Raw genomic sequence first — 15,514 nt, 5'->3', positions numbered from 1 at the left:
CTTGACGATGGGATGCTGGACTCTCTGCCATTGTCCATGTCCGCAGTGATGGACATATGATTGTCTATGAAGAACTATGCTATAGTATTAAATAGGGGAACTCAGTGTGTGGGGGGGGAAGGAGATGGATGGTGAAGGTAGGGGAAATCCCAAGGCCTATGAAATTGTATCATAAAATAATAATAATAATAATAATAATAATAATAATAATAATATCATGGGGAGATGGAATTACCTAAGAGAAACTGTGGCTGGAGAAAGCAGCCCAGGTCCAAGATGAGGCTCATTGATACTGATGGTTTTGTTGGCCTTTTTAAATTATTACATCTTATTTAATTAATTAACTTTTTAATTTTAGCAGGTTGAGTATAGTTCCTAGATACAATTCTAATGATATAGTGATATTCCTTCCTTCTCTCCCTCTATATTTTCTCCCCATCCTCCTTCACTACTGTTTTTTGCTCTCTCTTTTCCTTTTAAAAGGTTTTTGAGATGTCATCTCTTAAATTCACATTACAATAATAAGGTTTAATGCTTCACTAAATAAGAAGTTAAGCAAGTATAAAGCAAAAAGATCAGGCCGGTGCAGAAGCCTACTGGCCAAACTCCTCACCTTGCATGCACAGGGTTCCATATGGGTGCCAGTTCATGTCCTGGCAGCCCCACTTCCCATCCAGCTCCTTGCTTGTGGCCTGGGAAAGCAGTCGAGGATGACCCAAAGTCTTGAAACCCTGAACCTGCGTGGGAGACCCAGAAAAGCTCCTGGTTCCTGGCTTTGGGTCAGCACAACTCTGGATATTGAGGCCACTTGGGGAGCTAATCAGCGGATCGATGACCTTCCTCTCTGTCTCTCCTCCTCTCTGTATATCTGACTTTCCAATAAAAATAAATAAATCTTTAAAAAGAAGAAGAAATCACAAATCATTAAAGCTATAGATGTCTTGCAATCTTACCCATTGAGTTGACAAAGGTACTTTGGACCTCTGCAATAGCCTAGTGGCTAAATCCTTGCCTTGCATGCACCAGGATCCCATATCGGTGCCGGTTAGTGTTCCAGCTGCTCCACTTTTCATCCATTTTCCTGCTTATTCCCTGGGATGGCAGTAGATGATCCAAAGCCGTCAGACCCTGCACCTACATGGGAGACTTGGAAGAAGCTTCTGGCTTCAGATTAGCTCATCTTCCACCATTTTGGACAATTGGGGAGTGAACCACTGGATGGAAAATCTTTCTCTCTGTATCTCCTTCTTTATGTATGTCCACCTTTCAAGTAAAAATAAATTTTTTAATGCTTTTTGGTCGGGGGAGGGTTGCTTGTTTTCTTAAAGATTTATTTATTTTTTATTGCAAAGTCAGATACACAGAGAGGAGAGACAGAGAGGAAGATTTTCCATCCAATTGTTCACTCCCCAAGTGACCGCAATGGCTGGAGCTGAGCTGATCTGAAGCCAGGAGGAGCCTAGAGCCTCTTCCAGGTCTCCCATGTGGGTGCAGGATCCCAAGGCTTTGACTGCTTTCCCAGGCCACAAGCAGAGAGCTGGATGGGAAGTGGAGCTGCCGGGATTAGAACCGGCGCCCATACCATATGGGATCCCAGCGCGTTCAAGGCGAGGACTTTAGCCCTAGGCCACTACCCTGGGCCCTCAAGTAAAAATAAATCTTAGAATAAAAAGAAAAGAAAGCTTTACAAAACTATATTTGCAGCACTACTGAGTGATACAAATAAGGGAGAACATGCCGTATTTATTTTTCTCTGTGGCTTATTTCATTCAATGTGATGTTCTGAGTTGTATTCATTTCGATGCACATAGTAGAATTTTGTTCTTTTTTCAATAGCTAAATAATATCCCATTGTGTACACTTACTACATTCATTTTCTTTATCTGTTGACAAACACTTGGTTTATTCTATGCTTTGACTATTGTGAGCAGCATTGCTATAAACATGGTACATATAACTATTTGGTTCAACGTCTGCATGTCTTTTGGGCCCATACCAGTGGTGAGATTGCTAGATCATATGACAAGTCTATTTCTAGTTTTTAGTGAAGTCTCCATACAGTTTTATAAGGTGGCTGTACTAATCTACATTCTCACCAAGATATGTAAACGTTCCCCTTTCTCTGCATCTTCACCAGCATTTGTTACTCTGACTTTTGGAGAAAACAATTTGTCAGAGGTGAGATGATGTAGGAAGGAATTTTTACATGTCCCAAATCAGGAAAAGAGAGCATGCTCAATTGTACCAAATGTTGCTGAGAGGAGTCGTCAAACGTAGGTAAAGCCCCACCCGCTGGAGCCATCACCAGCGCCTCCTGGAAAACACTTAGCAGGAAGCTGGACTTGGAGCAGAACTGGAACTTAAAGCGAGACACTCCAAAATGGGATGTGTCTGAAGTAGCACCATCAGCACGAGGCCAAATACCCAGCTCAGAGTAAAGGTTTCTTTTAAAAATGATTTAGTTATTGTTACTTGAAAGGCAGAAAAGCAGAAACAGGAAGACAGAGAGAGAGAGCTTCCATGTACTTGCTGACTCGCTCACCAAATGCCCACAGTAGCCCCTGCTGGGTCAGTTCAAAGCTGGAAGCCTGGGACTCAGTCTGGGTCTCCCATGTGGTCAGCAGGAACCCAGGCACTTGAGCATCACCTGAAGCTGGAATCAGAAGCCGAGCCAGCACTCCAATCATGCACTCTAATATGGGACGCAGCTAGGCATCCCAAGTGGCAAGTTCACTACTGCACCAAATGCCTGCCCCTGGAAAGAAAAGTTGTATTTCTTTATATTGGCAGATTAAAAAAAACAAACTTGTTTATTTGAAAGGCAAAGTTAAAGAGAGACACACAGAGAGAATCTTCCACAATAACGAGGGGTGGATGGGGCAGGCTAGAGCCAGGAGCCTGAAGCTCGTGTCTCCCACCTGGAAGTAGGGGATCAGGTGCATGGACCATCATCTCCTGCACCCAGCTGCATTTAGTAAACATCCAGACTGAAGTTGAGCAGCCAGGACTCTTTTTTTTTTTTTTAAGATTTATTTATTTTTATTACAAAGTCAGATATACAGAGAGGAGGAGAGATAGAGAAGAAGATCTTCCATCCGATGATTCACTCCCCAAGTGAGCCACAACGGGCCGGTGCTTGCCGATCCGATGCCGGGAACCAGGAACCTCTTCCAGCTCTCCCACGCGGGTGCAGGGTCCCAAAGCATTGGGTCGTCCTCGACTGCTTTCCCAGGCCACAAGCAGGGAACTGGATGGGAAGTGGAGCTGCCAGGACTAGAACCGGTGCCCATATGGGATCCCCATGTATTCAAGGCGAGGACTTTAGCCGCTAGGCCACGCCGCCGGGCCCAAGCCAGGACTCTTTTTTAAATATTTATTTATTTTTATTGGAAAGTCAGGTATCTATAGAGAGGAGAGAGACAGAGAGAGAGGAAGATCTTTCATCCGATGATTCACTCCCCAAGTGACTGCAACGGCCAGAGCTGAGCTAATCCGAAGCCAGGAACCAGGAGCTCCTTCCGGGTCTCCCCCGCGGATGCAGGGTCTCAAAGCTTTGGGCTTCCTCGACTGCTTTCCCAGGCCACAAGCAGTGAGCTGAATGGGAAGCGGGGCTGCCAAGATTAGAACTGGTGCCCATATGGGATCCCCATGTATTCAAGGTGAGGACTTTAGCTGCTAGGCCACCATGCTGGGCCCTAAATTTATTTCTTTTAATTTTACTTGAAAGACGGAGATACAGAAAGAGCGTAAAAAATCTACTGGCTCACTTCTCCAATGCCCGTCACAGCCAGGAATGGGCCAGGCCAAAGCCAGGACCCCATTGTTCACAGACCCCAAGCCCTTGAGCCATCAGTTACTATGCATAGTAGTGCATTAGGCTACTCTGCAAATAGTAGTTAGGACTTGAACCAGGAACTCTGATATTGGATGCTGACATCCCACGTAGGAACTGATCCACTGTGCCAAATGCTTCCTGGATACGTAGGGTTTCTCACTGCCAGTATTTCAGGGTCTCTGAAAGCCTCACAGCTGGAAAACTCTCCCAGGGGAGAGAGAAGGGAAGGGTCAGGCCCTCCCGGGGAGGAAGGAGCTTTCACCTGTCCAGCTCCTGCCTAGAGTTAGAGGCTCATTGTAATCAGAGGTCCTGAGGCCAGGATGGAGGTGGCACCTGCCTCTCTTCTTTCTCAGCCCTAAGGTCTGGGTTCCACAGCTTGTGGCCCTGGTGACTCAGCACCTCTCTGCTCTGTGTGCTCATTGCAGGCATACATCTATTTAAATGAGGGAGAGAGGTTGCTGAAAATTCTCCAGAAGGAAAGGTCCTGGAGCCAGACTTTTGAGTCAGCCACCTTTTATAACCTCAAAGGTCAGGTAAGACACCTTTCATGAATTACCCTGTTACTTGCCTTGGGCCTTTCCATGGAAGCAGAAAACACCCCGAAAACATGTGCCTCAGTCTCCTGCTCCCCACCTTACCACAGATTCCTACCCAAGACTCTAGGACCCAGCCCCTGCACGCAGATCTTCTCACTGCCTAGTCCTTCAGGCCCCACAAATGGATATGAATGGATACACCTTTCCTCAGAGACAGGTGATGCACCACGAAGACATGAAATCCTACTCCATCTTCTTGCATAAGCGCATCCAACAAGCATCCTAGGGCACAAGATTTTCTTTCTGGGCCCCATGTTGCCCCTTTTGAAAGAATTCCCAAAGCAGGCCTAGATGGAAGCTAGCAACCAAGTCCAGAACGACTGCATTTCCTCTTTTCTTCTCTTCCCCTCCATCTCCCTGTAGGTCTGTTTCAACATGGGCAAGATGGAGCTTGCCAAGCAAATGCTGAGGAAGGCATTGAAACTGCTCAACTGCAACTTTCCTTACAATCTCATCTCGGTGTTTCTCCAGACACATGCTGAGAAAAACAGACACTCCCATTATGTGACTCAGCAGGCCCCAAAGAATTCACCTCCAGAGTAAGGGAAGAGGAGGAGCACCACCACCTGGCCACTGTCGGGACACAATTGCTAAACACCCAGCTCCTTTGTTGAACTGAGAGCCAGCTCCTAGGCGCAGTGTTTGGGAAAAGAGGCACAATGCAGGGGAAGCTGGGCTGGAGGTGGACTTGGCTTTGGTCCTGGGACCACCACTTCCAGCTGTGTGACTCAGAGTTAACGATTTAAACTGTCCAAGTTTCACCTTCCTCATACGTAAACCGGGGTTAGTTATTCCTTTCTTTCTGATAAGGTTGTCGTTAGAACCAAATGTCATGAATAATACTTATGTGCTTTTTTAGTATTTCATTTAGCTAGCAGTTAGGGACAGGTGATATGGGATAGGTGCATGATATAAGTCAGATGTTTGGTCACAAAGGAGGTAGTAGGTGACCCAAGTAGGTATTGCAATCCTCACTTTACAATGGAGGAGATGCGGTTCACAAAAATGACCAGGTGCGCTTCAAGTTTAAGGCGGTGTTGACTCCCAAGCCCATAGCAAGCGCTCTGCGCACCTGCTCCCACCCAGCGCGTGATGATTCCTCTTTCCCTGCGTGTTCCATGTGTGTTTGTTTTACCTCACAAGGAAGAAGAGGCTGGCACAGCTTCACCTGCAAGTGGCCTGCTTCTCCTTGCTCTGGCAGACCTACAGTGTCAATTACTATTTTCACCACAACTATTACAGCCACCTGGCTGTTATGATGACAATGAATACGGCAATGGAAACTTAAGATGATTTCCAAGTAAGGCCTTTTCGTAACTATCCTGCAAACTTTGGAATCCCCTTTGGGAAGAAAATCTTTCTGAAAACCAGCTGGGATTCAGAATCACGAGGCTGCCATGAAAGCTTGCCAGACAGCACGGTTTTGCCAAGATCAGCCACTCTCAGCTCTGTTGGCCCCAGCATCACTTCACAAACTAAAAAGCCACTGAGGACCACAGATAGCTCTTACTAATGTGGGCTGAATTTACTGGGACGTAAGAAATGGAAACTGGGAGCCCTGGCACAATGGCTTGATTGGCTAATCCTTCCCACTGCCCAGGATCCTTTATGGATGCTGGTTCGTGTCCCGGCTGCTCCACTTCCCATCCATCTCCCTGCTTATATCCTGGGAAGGCAGTCGAGGATGGCCCAAAGCCTTGGGACCCTTCCTCTGCATTAGTGATCCAGAGGGGGCTTCAGGCTTCTGACTTTTGATTGGCTCCAGCCATTGTAGCCATTTGAGGGGTGAACCAGTTGATACAAGATCTTTCTCTCTGTCTCTCTTTGTCTGTAAGTCTGTCTTTTGAATAAAAATAAGCAAATATTTTAAAAATGGAGAGAATTTATTTTAAAAATATTTAATAAATAATAAATAAATGAAAGAATGAACTTATTGCAGAGAACCAGCAAGATCTTCCATCTATTGGTTCTCTCTCCAAATACCTGCAACAGGCAGACCCACCAAACTTTCCTTTTTTTGCTGAATTACAAAAGTATTGTAATTGTTCTTGCAACAAATTAAACAGCTTAGAAACACACACAGTAAAAGCAAAAACTCTCTTCTCCCTCAAAGCCCCCCTCCCCACAGCAAAGGGCCAAACACTCTTTGCCTTTTTGCTATGCAATCGCATAGCCATGTATAGCAACTATTGCTTTTATTTCTCACAGAAATAAAGATGTTTCTATTTTAAGGACTTTGTGGGCAGAAGGGCCCATCGAGCTTGTCCTATATGATGCAGTAAATAGATGGTAGAAGCTCCATTTGATGTCTACATCTCAGCCCATAGCTTTGGCCAAATGACCAGCTCCATTTCCAAGCCGAACAGACAAATGCTTCCAGGCACACAGTGGCTGATGCCCCTGGCATTCCAGCGTGGAGTCCCACCTCCATCTTTTCCCATCTTCCCTCCCCTGCTGCCATTCCAGATCATTAAGGCTTACCTGCAGTACTCGATGTACAGCTACCTGGCTGGCTACTGGGGCGTGTGGTTCAAATATGAAGTCAAGGCCATGGAACAGATCACCAACCTCCCCCTCAAAGGGGAAGGCATTGAAATCGTGGCACACGTGGCTGATAGACTGAGCTACCTCAAGCTCATGATGGGTCACCTGGATTTGGCCATTGCATTAGGTAAGGACTGGCTGGCTACAAGGGCCATGAAGGGGTGAGTAATGTCTCCAAATGATCTGGAATTGTTTTCTTCCCAGGCACTCGAGCCCACAAGATGTGGGCATTGCTCCAGAATCCCAACCAACACTATGCGGTCCTCTGCAGACTCAGTAAATCTCTCTTATTGAAAAACGGGTATTTAGCTTAAGATATTTTCCCAAAGTTGAGGGCAGGAAAGCGTGTGCGTAACATTGGGTGACCCAGCTTACCCTGGTCAACAGGACTAGGAAGAGAGGATGGTCTTGCAGTAAGATGACCGAACAGGTTTGAATCATCTTTTGCCTCTGGACACTGTTCTTCATTTAACTGAACACTCCTACATGTGTCATCTCTAATCTGGTTGTTCTGGCAGTGACAGAAGGGGAGTGAGACCATCAGCCCTATTGTGGGGATCAGAGCCCCACCCATCGGGGGAGGGAAAAGAGAATCCTATAGGGAGTCGAAGACCCAGAGAGTGACACCCAGGACTTGGTGCCTGGCCATTTTGGCTTGACTCTGCTCACCTTGTTCACAAGCACTCATGAAAAAACATTTTGGGGAAAGAGTCAATCAAAGATTGAGCATCCAGTCCTCAGTAGGGGCGGGTTTGAAGCCTGTGAGCCAGTCACCTTTGGTCTCAGTTACTGGGTAGGACCGGTGCTAGACCAGGATTGAAATTCTGCCTTTCCACTATTTCTTTTCTTTCTTTTCTTTTTTTAATTTAGTCCTACCACTGGTTAATCCCACTATTTTGTCTTTTTTACAGATACAAGCAGTTGATCCAGGTACTGGGGACGCTGTGGGAGCTTTCTGTAACAGGACACATCTTCAGCAAGGAATTTTTTCTATGTAATGTGTTTGGACAGCATGCTTTATTCTGGTGAATGTGGCTTTGGGTTGGAAAGGAGGTTGAGGCCACCCTGGTGCTGATGGGCTGATAGCCGCAAGGGCCGGCGCTTGGAGATGGCTCACATGGAATTCTCATACGGGTTCTCCCACGGATTGCCAGTGTCTTGGGCTGTGGTTTCATCCACTGCACTGCAATACTGGTCCCACAAGCTACCTTTAATTGCAATTTCTTCAGTTTCTGGTATATCCTCGTGTATGTAATACTATCCCACAATACCTGGGACTCAGCAAACACAAGGCAACCCAGTCATGTGATTTCTACAATCCATGAGGTTCCTTGGATTCACAAAGTAATCAGAGATAGCCATCCCTTCAGTGTGAAATCCTACCGGAAAGGTGCCTGTCCCTTGCCTCCCCCACACACACACCTGCCAGCTAAGAAACTTTCTCCTTTATCTCTCTTCTAGACTTTGTTTATAGAACCTTTGCAGAGTGTTTGGACTTCATCATACAGAATGAAAACAACAGAATCCTCAAGTTCCATAACGGACTCCTCCTGGGACTGTACTCCAGTGTCGCTGTCTGGTAACCAGGCACTGCACGGTGCCAGACTTCCCAGGGGAACAGGGTGAACTCCCAGGAGACTTCCAGGCAGCTTTTATAAAACAGTGAAACTAGATTCCTAGTTTATACCCAACAATTCCTAGTTTATACCGTGTTACCAGCTGGTCTTTAGCCCAGGTTCCTCCACCCAGGACAGAGCAGTGAGATGGTCTCTGTTGTATTTGATGTGTGGGCATTTGCTCCACACGTAACAAGTTGTGGTAGTGCAGCAGTAAATAGGAAAAGATTACAGTTCTGTCAGCCCATGATCTCTATGGGTTCTGGCCCAACTGCAGACTGAAAGTATTGGGAGGGGGTGGTGTGGTAGCTCAATTCTCTAATCTACCACCTGGTCGGTATCTCATATAAGCACTGGTTCATGTCCTGGCTGCTCCACTTCCCATCTAGCTCTTTGATCATGGCCTGGGAAAGCAGTGGAGGGTGGCCTAAAGCCTTGGGATCCTGCACCCATGTGGGCGACTCAGAAGAATCTCCTGGCTTTGGATTGGCTCAGCTCCAGCTATTATGTTCATTTGGAGAATGCACCAACAGATGGGAGATCTTTCTGTCTGTCTGTCTCTCCTCTCTAAATCTTCCTTTTAAAAAAAGTATTTGGAAGGAGAGGGAGAGATATACTGAGTACAAACTTCCTAAGTTGTCATTATTTCCTAAACACTACAGTATAGAAACTAATACACAGCATGCACATTGTATTAGTAGGGATTTGAAGTCATTAAACATGATGGAAGTGTACTGATTGATATGTGTAGGTTATGTACAAGTAACATACCGTGTTACAGAAATGGCTTGAGTATCTGTAGGTTTTAGCAACTGCAGGGGATCTGGGACCAAGTGCCCTTGAATGCTAGGGGACAACAGATCTTGATTCTGAGGAGTGCCAGGGTTTGGGCCCATCCAGATCTAATCGCACAGGACAACCTTGTTGAGGTGGCAAATGTCAGGGGATGTGGCTGACATCTGCAGGGAAGAGGCGCTTCTAGCATTGAGCTTGGTGATCAGGCTTATCCACTTGGCAGCAGAAAGTTCTGGAAAGCGACAGTTCTCCCCCAGTTGAGGCAGACCCCTCTTCCAGGAGGCAGAGACGTGAGTACTGCACTCTCAGTTGGTTCGACTGGCTCTCAGGATGGACAGAGACCCAGCACTCAACTCGTGTGGGGGGACCTGGAGGAGGCTCCTGGTTCTTGGCTTTGGGTTGACTCAGCTCTGGCCATTGTGGCCACTTGAGAAGTTGCCAGTGGATTGAAGATCTTTTCTCTCTGTATCTCTTTCTCTCTGTAAATCTGATTTTCAATAAAAATAAATAAATCTGAAAAAAATTATTTATTTGAAAGGCAGAGTTACAGAGAGAGAGGGAAAGACACAGAAAGTCAAACCAGTGCCCATATGGGATGCCTCTTGCAGGCAGTGGTTTTATGCACTAGACCACAATGCCAGTACCCCATCCCCATTTATTAATTTTTTAACTCAGTAAGCCTTTAGCTATGACCATACCCTCAAGGAAGGAGAAGAATGGCAAGGTTCTAACAGGGTCAACAGAACAGCAGTTAAATAACTTCCAAGACTTTCCCTAAGACTATAAATCAATGCCCACCCATTAAAATCTCCTATCTCATATTACTCATAACCATGTTGTCCAGTGGGGTCCACCAGAGATTGTGTGACAAGATTAAATGATGTGAGGACCCTCCTAGATGAAATGCCACAAATCAGAAAAGTTCTAGATTTGAACAGAAAACATCCTCTTATTATATAATTACTTGAGAAATGAAAGAAATTAAAATCAAAAATTAAAGTGCAGAGTCAAACTGATTTGCCTGTGTGAGTTAACGCTCATCCTAATTTCTTGTTTTCCATTGCTACTGGAGAGTTGATCAGTGATGCCTGAGGTCAAGGCTTGCCACACTGTAGTGGGTCAAAGAACCTCTGGACAGTTTATTAACTTTGATTCCTACTCTCCATTTGCTCCCCCTAACCCCCAGAGTCTGTCTGATTCAGCAGTTCTGAATTGGACCTGAGAATTAGCACTAATAAACTCAAAGTGACCATTGATAATGCCACTCTGTGGGGCACTCTTGGAGTAGCACTTGGCCTACGCCATCATTCTTCGGAACTGGAATAATCTCTCCAAGTCCCTGCATCCATAGCTTCCAGTGTGTGACAGGCCTCACTTGTTGGAGAGTTAAATCAATGGTTACTGTCTTAACCCATTTTCTGTTGCTATAAAAGAACAGCACAGACTGGGTGCCTTACATGCAATACGGACCTTCAATCAGCTCACCACGGCACTGACAGCTGCTTGGCACCTAGTGAGGGTCTTCTTGCTGTATAACACAGCGGAGGGGGTCCCATGGCCAGACAAAGCGAGCATAACAGAGAGAGCCCACTGGAGCTAGCCCCTCGCTAACTCATTAGTCCAGGTGCGAGTTAACCCATGTACAGGTAGAACACTCATGACCCAGTCACCTCCCAGGGGGCCTGCATCCAAGTCTATGAATACGTGAATGTGGGGATGAAGAGCCCAACACATGACTTTTGGGGAATGCCTTCAAGCTATAGCAGGAGCTAATGTCACCTGCGTGTTCCCAAACATTCCATTCATCTCAAGCCACCAAAATTATAGACTTTCTTTGCTACATGTCACTCTCTTGCTGTTTTAGGGAGAGGAAGTGTGGTAATATGGAGGCAGATTTTCAGAGGCCCCAGTCCTGGAATGGACACACCCAGAGAGACTCATTTCTGAAAATGAGCCCATCCCAGGAGTGGTACTGATTTTTTTCATCTTTCTGTGCAGGTATGGCAGACTTAAAGACTGGGACAACTTCTACATATTTTCTTTTTTTTTTTTTTTTTTTTTTTTTTTTAAAGATTTATTCATTTTATTACAGCCAGATATACAGAGTGGAGGAGAGACAGAGAGGAAGATCTTCCGTCCGATGATTCACTCCCCAAGTGAGCCGCAACGGGCCGATGCGCGCCGATCCGATGCCGGGAACCAGGAACCTCTTCCGGGTCTCCCACGCGGGTGCAGTGTCCCAATGCATTGGGCCGTCCTCAACTGCTTTCCCAGGCCACAAGCAGGGAGCTGGATGGGAAGTGGAGCTGCCGGGATTAGAACCGGCGCCCATATGGGATCCCGGGGCTTTCAAGGCGAGGACTTTAGCCGCTAGGCCACGCCGCCGGGCCCAACATATTTTCAAATAAAGCTAAAACTCTGGCATCAAGAAGAACTCCAACGATTGTTTTCTACAGTGGCATGTCTAGGTACATGGAGGGGCAAACTCTCCACCTTCAAAAGCAAATGGAAGAACAGTCTGAGTTATCCCAGGACATTGCAGTTGAGCTCCTCAAGGTGAGGTTGCCCTCCAGCTTTAGCAGAGACCACTCCAAAAATGGAGTCCCATCTGCCTGCTTTGCTAGTTTCTGTTTATTTTCTGGTTATACACTCCTCATGTGTTGAACTTTTTTGTTTTTAGAGATTGAGTTTTTATTGGAAAGTTAGATTTACAGAGAGAAGGAGAGACAGAAAAATCTTCTGTCCATTTGTTTACCCCCCAGTTGGCCACAATAGCTGGAGCTGACCCAATCCAAAACCAGGGGCTTCTTCCAGGTTTCCCACATGGGTGCAGGGTCCCAAGGCTTTCGGCCACCCTCTATTGCTTTCCCAGGCCACAAACAGGAAGCTGGATGGGAAGTGGAGCATCTGGGACACTAACTGGCACCCATGAGATCCCCATTCAAGGCAAGGTTTGACCCTCTCTGTCTCTCTCTTTCTCTACTGCTCTTTCTTTCTCAATCTTTCCTCTCTCTGGGTCACTCTCTACCTTTTAAGTAGATAAATCAAAAAGCAACGTGTTTAGGTATCTCTTTTGGCATTTATTCTGTTTGGCATTCTCTGAGCTTCTTGAATCTATGGTTTGGTTTCTGGATTTGGGGAAAATTCTCAGTTATTATTATTTTAATGACTTTGTTGCTATTCTTCTCCGTCTTCAGTTACTCCCATTATGCATATGTTAGATCCTTGTGATTGTCCCACAGTCCTTGGACTTTTTTTTTTTTTTCAGTTTTCTCTTTTCTTTTTTAGTTCTGTGGATTTCTATTAATGCAGCCTCAAGCTCAGAGATTTGCCTCTGTGTTCAAGCTACTGATCAGCCCAGAAAAAACCTTCTTTATTTCTTTTTCAGGTTTTTTTTTTTTTTTTATCTCTAGCATTTCTTTTTGGTTCTTTGTTCAGATTTTCATCAGTTCAGTTGCCCTTGCCTGCTCTACTTTTTTCCATTAGAATACTTAGCATATTAATTCTAGTTGCTTTAAAATCAGGTCTATCTTTAATATCAAACATCCTTGGCATGTCTGGTGGTTTTGATGCTTTCCCTGTCTCTTCAAGCTATGCTTTTTGCGTTTTAATAAGCCTTCTAATTTAATATGCCTTGTAATTTTTCCTGTTGGTTGGACACAATGCATCAGATCAAAGGAACTTGAATAAATGGATCTTCAGTGATGTAGTGATAGGGCCTGAAGAAAGGGAAGCATTCTATAGTCCTTCGGTGAGGTTTTAGTCTGTGGTGAGCCCGTTGTTTTTGTTTTTTAACATTATTTATTGGAAGGCAGAGTTACACAGAGGCACAGGGAGAAAGACACACACACAGAGCTCTTCCATCTACTGGTTCATTCCTCAAATGGCTGCAAGAGCCAAAGATGGACCAATCTGAAACCAGGAGCCAGGAGCCTCCTCCAGGTCTCCCACGCGGGTGCAGGGTCCCAAGGCTTTGGGCCATCCTTGACTGCTTTCCCAGGCCACAAGCAGGGAGCTGGATGGAAAATGGAGCTGCAAAGACTGGCACTGTAGTGCAGTAGGTTAAGCCACTGCTTGGAATGCTGACGTTTTATATTAAGTCCTGACTTTGCTGCTTCTGATTTAGCCTCCTGCTAATGGAAGGCAGTAGTGAAGGCCCAGGTAATCGGGCCTGCTATCCATGTGGGCGACAAGGCTGGAGTTCTTTTTTTTGACAGTCTTTACATAATTAATTAGGGCAAAAAGTTTCAAGGGCTATAAGAAAGTGGGTAAGACCATTGTTTCCACATTGTTTTTCTGTATCTGGGGTAAAGGGAGAGATAAATAAAGAAGCCCCACCCTCCCTCCCACCCATCCCAGGTCCCTGATGTGGACATGTTCTGAGGGTCTTGCTCAAGTGGTTTCAATAGTTTAAAAGTTATGAATTGCTGCCAGTCTCACCATTCCAAGCACGATGAAGTTGCTGCAGAGTCCACTGACTGACATAGTCCACCTTAGAGTCTCCATTTGCCCAGTTTTTCACTGCCAACATATGGCTGGGGTAGTTGATTGGTTTGTTCTGTCCTCTGTTGTGGTGCCAGGTATCCTCAGCATTTTCCTATAGACCGCCGTATCCTCCATGTGTACCTGGATGTGCTGTCCACTGCTCTGTCTCAGCCTCTGAGGAGGTTAGGCTCTGGCACTTGCACTCCATGGTCGGACCATGGAACCTGCACATCTCTTCGTGGTTAGGGTTCTGAGTCCAGCATTTCAACTGGGGAGATTCCCAAAGAAACTTTGTCTGAGGTGATCCCAGTACAGATTCTTGTGTGTACTTTCAAATACAGGGTCCGGCACAGTCCATAGCCCCAGTCAGCTGGAGGTTGCAATTGCTGGGTCAGTTCTGTTTCCAGCCCTGTTCTCCACACGAACCAATGGGTACTGCAATCCAGCCTGATCCTGCCCACCACACACTCATCCCTCACATAAACCAGTGGGAGTTGCAGCCTAGTTGGAGTGACCCACAATAACTCCATGAGGCCCGCCCCCAGCCCAGGTTCCTGTGCTTGCCAGTATGTGCAACAGACTAGTCCAGTCTGTCCCACATCCCATTCAGCTCTCATACATGTCAATGGGCATTGAAGCCTAGTTCAACCCAACCAGCTCCACTATCCATCCAGCCCACACACATGCTGGCAGGTGCCATTCTGTCTAAACACTGCTGCCCTAGTCCTGGTTTTTGTGCTCTCCAGTGGGAGTGATAACCCAAGAGGAAGGTACCCACTATTTCCCTACTGGGCCACTCCCACTCCTAGATCATGCACTTTCTGTATGGTGTTGTAGTTTAACTTGACAGATTAGCCACCAGTGCCAGCATCTGCTATTTGATGCTGTGGCAAAGCCCAACCAACCCTCACCCAACTCTAATTTATACTTGCACCAATAGGAACAGTCAGCCCAGCCTGGCATTTCCCTGATTTGGCTTGCATGAGGCCCACAGGTGTTGTAGCCCTGCCTGGTCTGGTCTGCCTCTGTCCAACTCATGCTCTCCAGTGGGCGAGTTGTTCCAGCAGGGGGGCCCTCCACATTCCCCCTACCATCTTTACTTCCTCCCTCCCTGGTTCCTACTAGCGCTGCGGTTCAGTCTGGCATGGCCCCCCTCATTTTGGCGATTGCTAGTGGGTGCTGTAGCCTGGCCTGGCCTGGCCCACCCCCAATTCCAGCTGGTGAGGGTTATGGTCTAACACAGCCCAGCGTGTACCCTATCCCAGCTGTAATGTGTACTGGTATGTGTTGCGACCATATCTGGCCCGACCCACACTGTTCAAGTGCTCAGATTTGTCAGTGGGTGGTGTGAACTTGTTCAGCCTGGTCCGCCCCGACCTGTGCCAAATGTTTGCCAGTAGGTACCTTTCTCTGGCCTGATCTAGACTGTTTCTTATCATGCTTCTTGAGCTTACTTGCAGGGACTGTGCCCTGCCAGAGAAGATGCCCAGGCTCCTCCATCAGAACCTCTCCCAATGCCAGATTTCGTGCATATCAATGGACCCATGAGCCAGCCCTACTCAGCTCACTTCCTGTCCTAGAATGAACAGTGGCCTTTCTTTGACTTGCCTTCAACCCATTCTGGTTCTTACTATTGGATGTTT

The 15,514-nt window shown here is 46.4% G+C and overlaps 1 protein-coding gene across 1 annotated transcript; it reads left to right on the top strand.

Annotated features, from left to right (window-relative positions):
- The first annotated feature begins 4,259 nt into the window (after nucleotides 1-4,259).
- Nucleotides 4,260-8,558, top strand: ADCY10 (adenylate cyclase 10). Its single transcript, XM_058656285.1, has 7 exons — nucleotides 4,260-4,368; nucleotides 4,795-4,970; nucleotides 5,575-5,731; nucleotides 6,898-7,102; nucleotides 7,180-7,276; nucleotides 7,887-7,969; nucleotides 8,437-8,558. Exons 4-7 carry the CDS (start codon nucleotides 6,925-6,927, stop codon nucleotides 8,556-8,558), a joined length of 480 nt encoding a protein of 159 aa, XP_058512268.1. The 5' UTR covers nucleotides 4,260-4,368; nucleotides 4,795-4,970; nucleotides 5,575-5,731; nucleotides 6,898-6,924.
- The last annotated feature ends 6,956 nt before the right edge of the window (nucleotides 8,559-15,514 follow it).

Source organism: Ochotona princeps, chromosome 2 (assembly GCF_030435755.1).
Source record: "Ochotona princeps isolate mOchPri1 chromosome 2, mOchPri1.hap1, whole genome shotgun sequence".
NCBI lineage: Eukaryota > Metazoa > Chordata > Mammalia > Lagomorpha > Ochotonidae > Ochotona > Ochotona princeps.
This window is presented reverse-complemented; position numbering and strand designations above follow the sequence as displayed.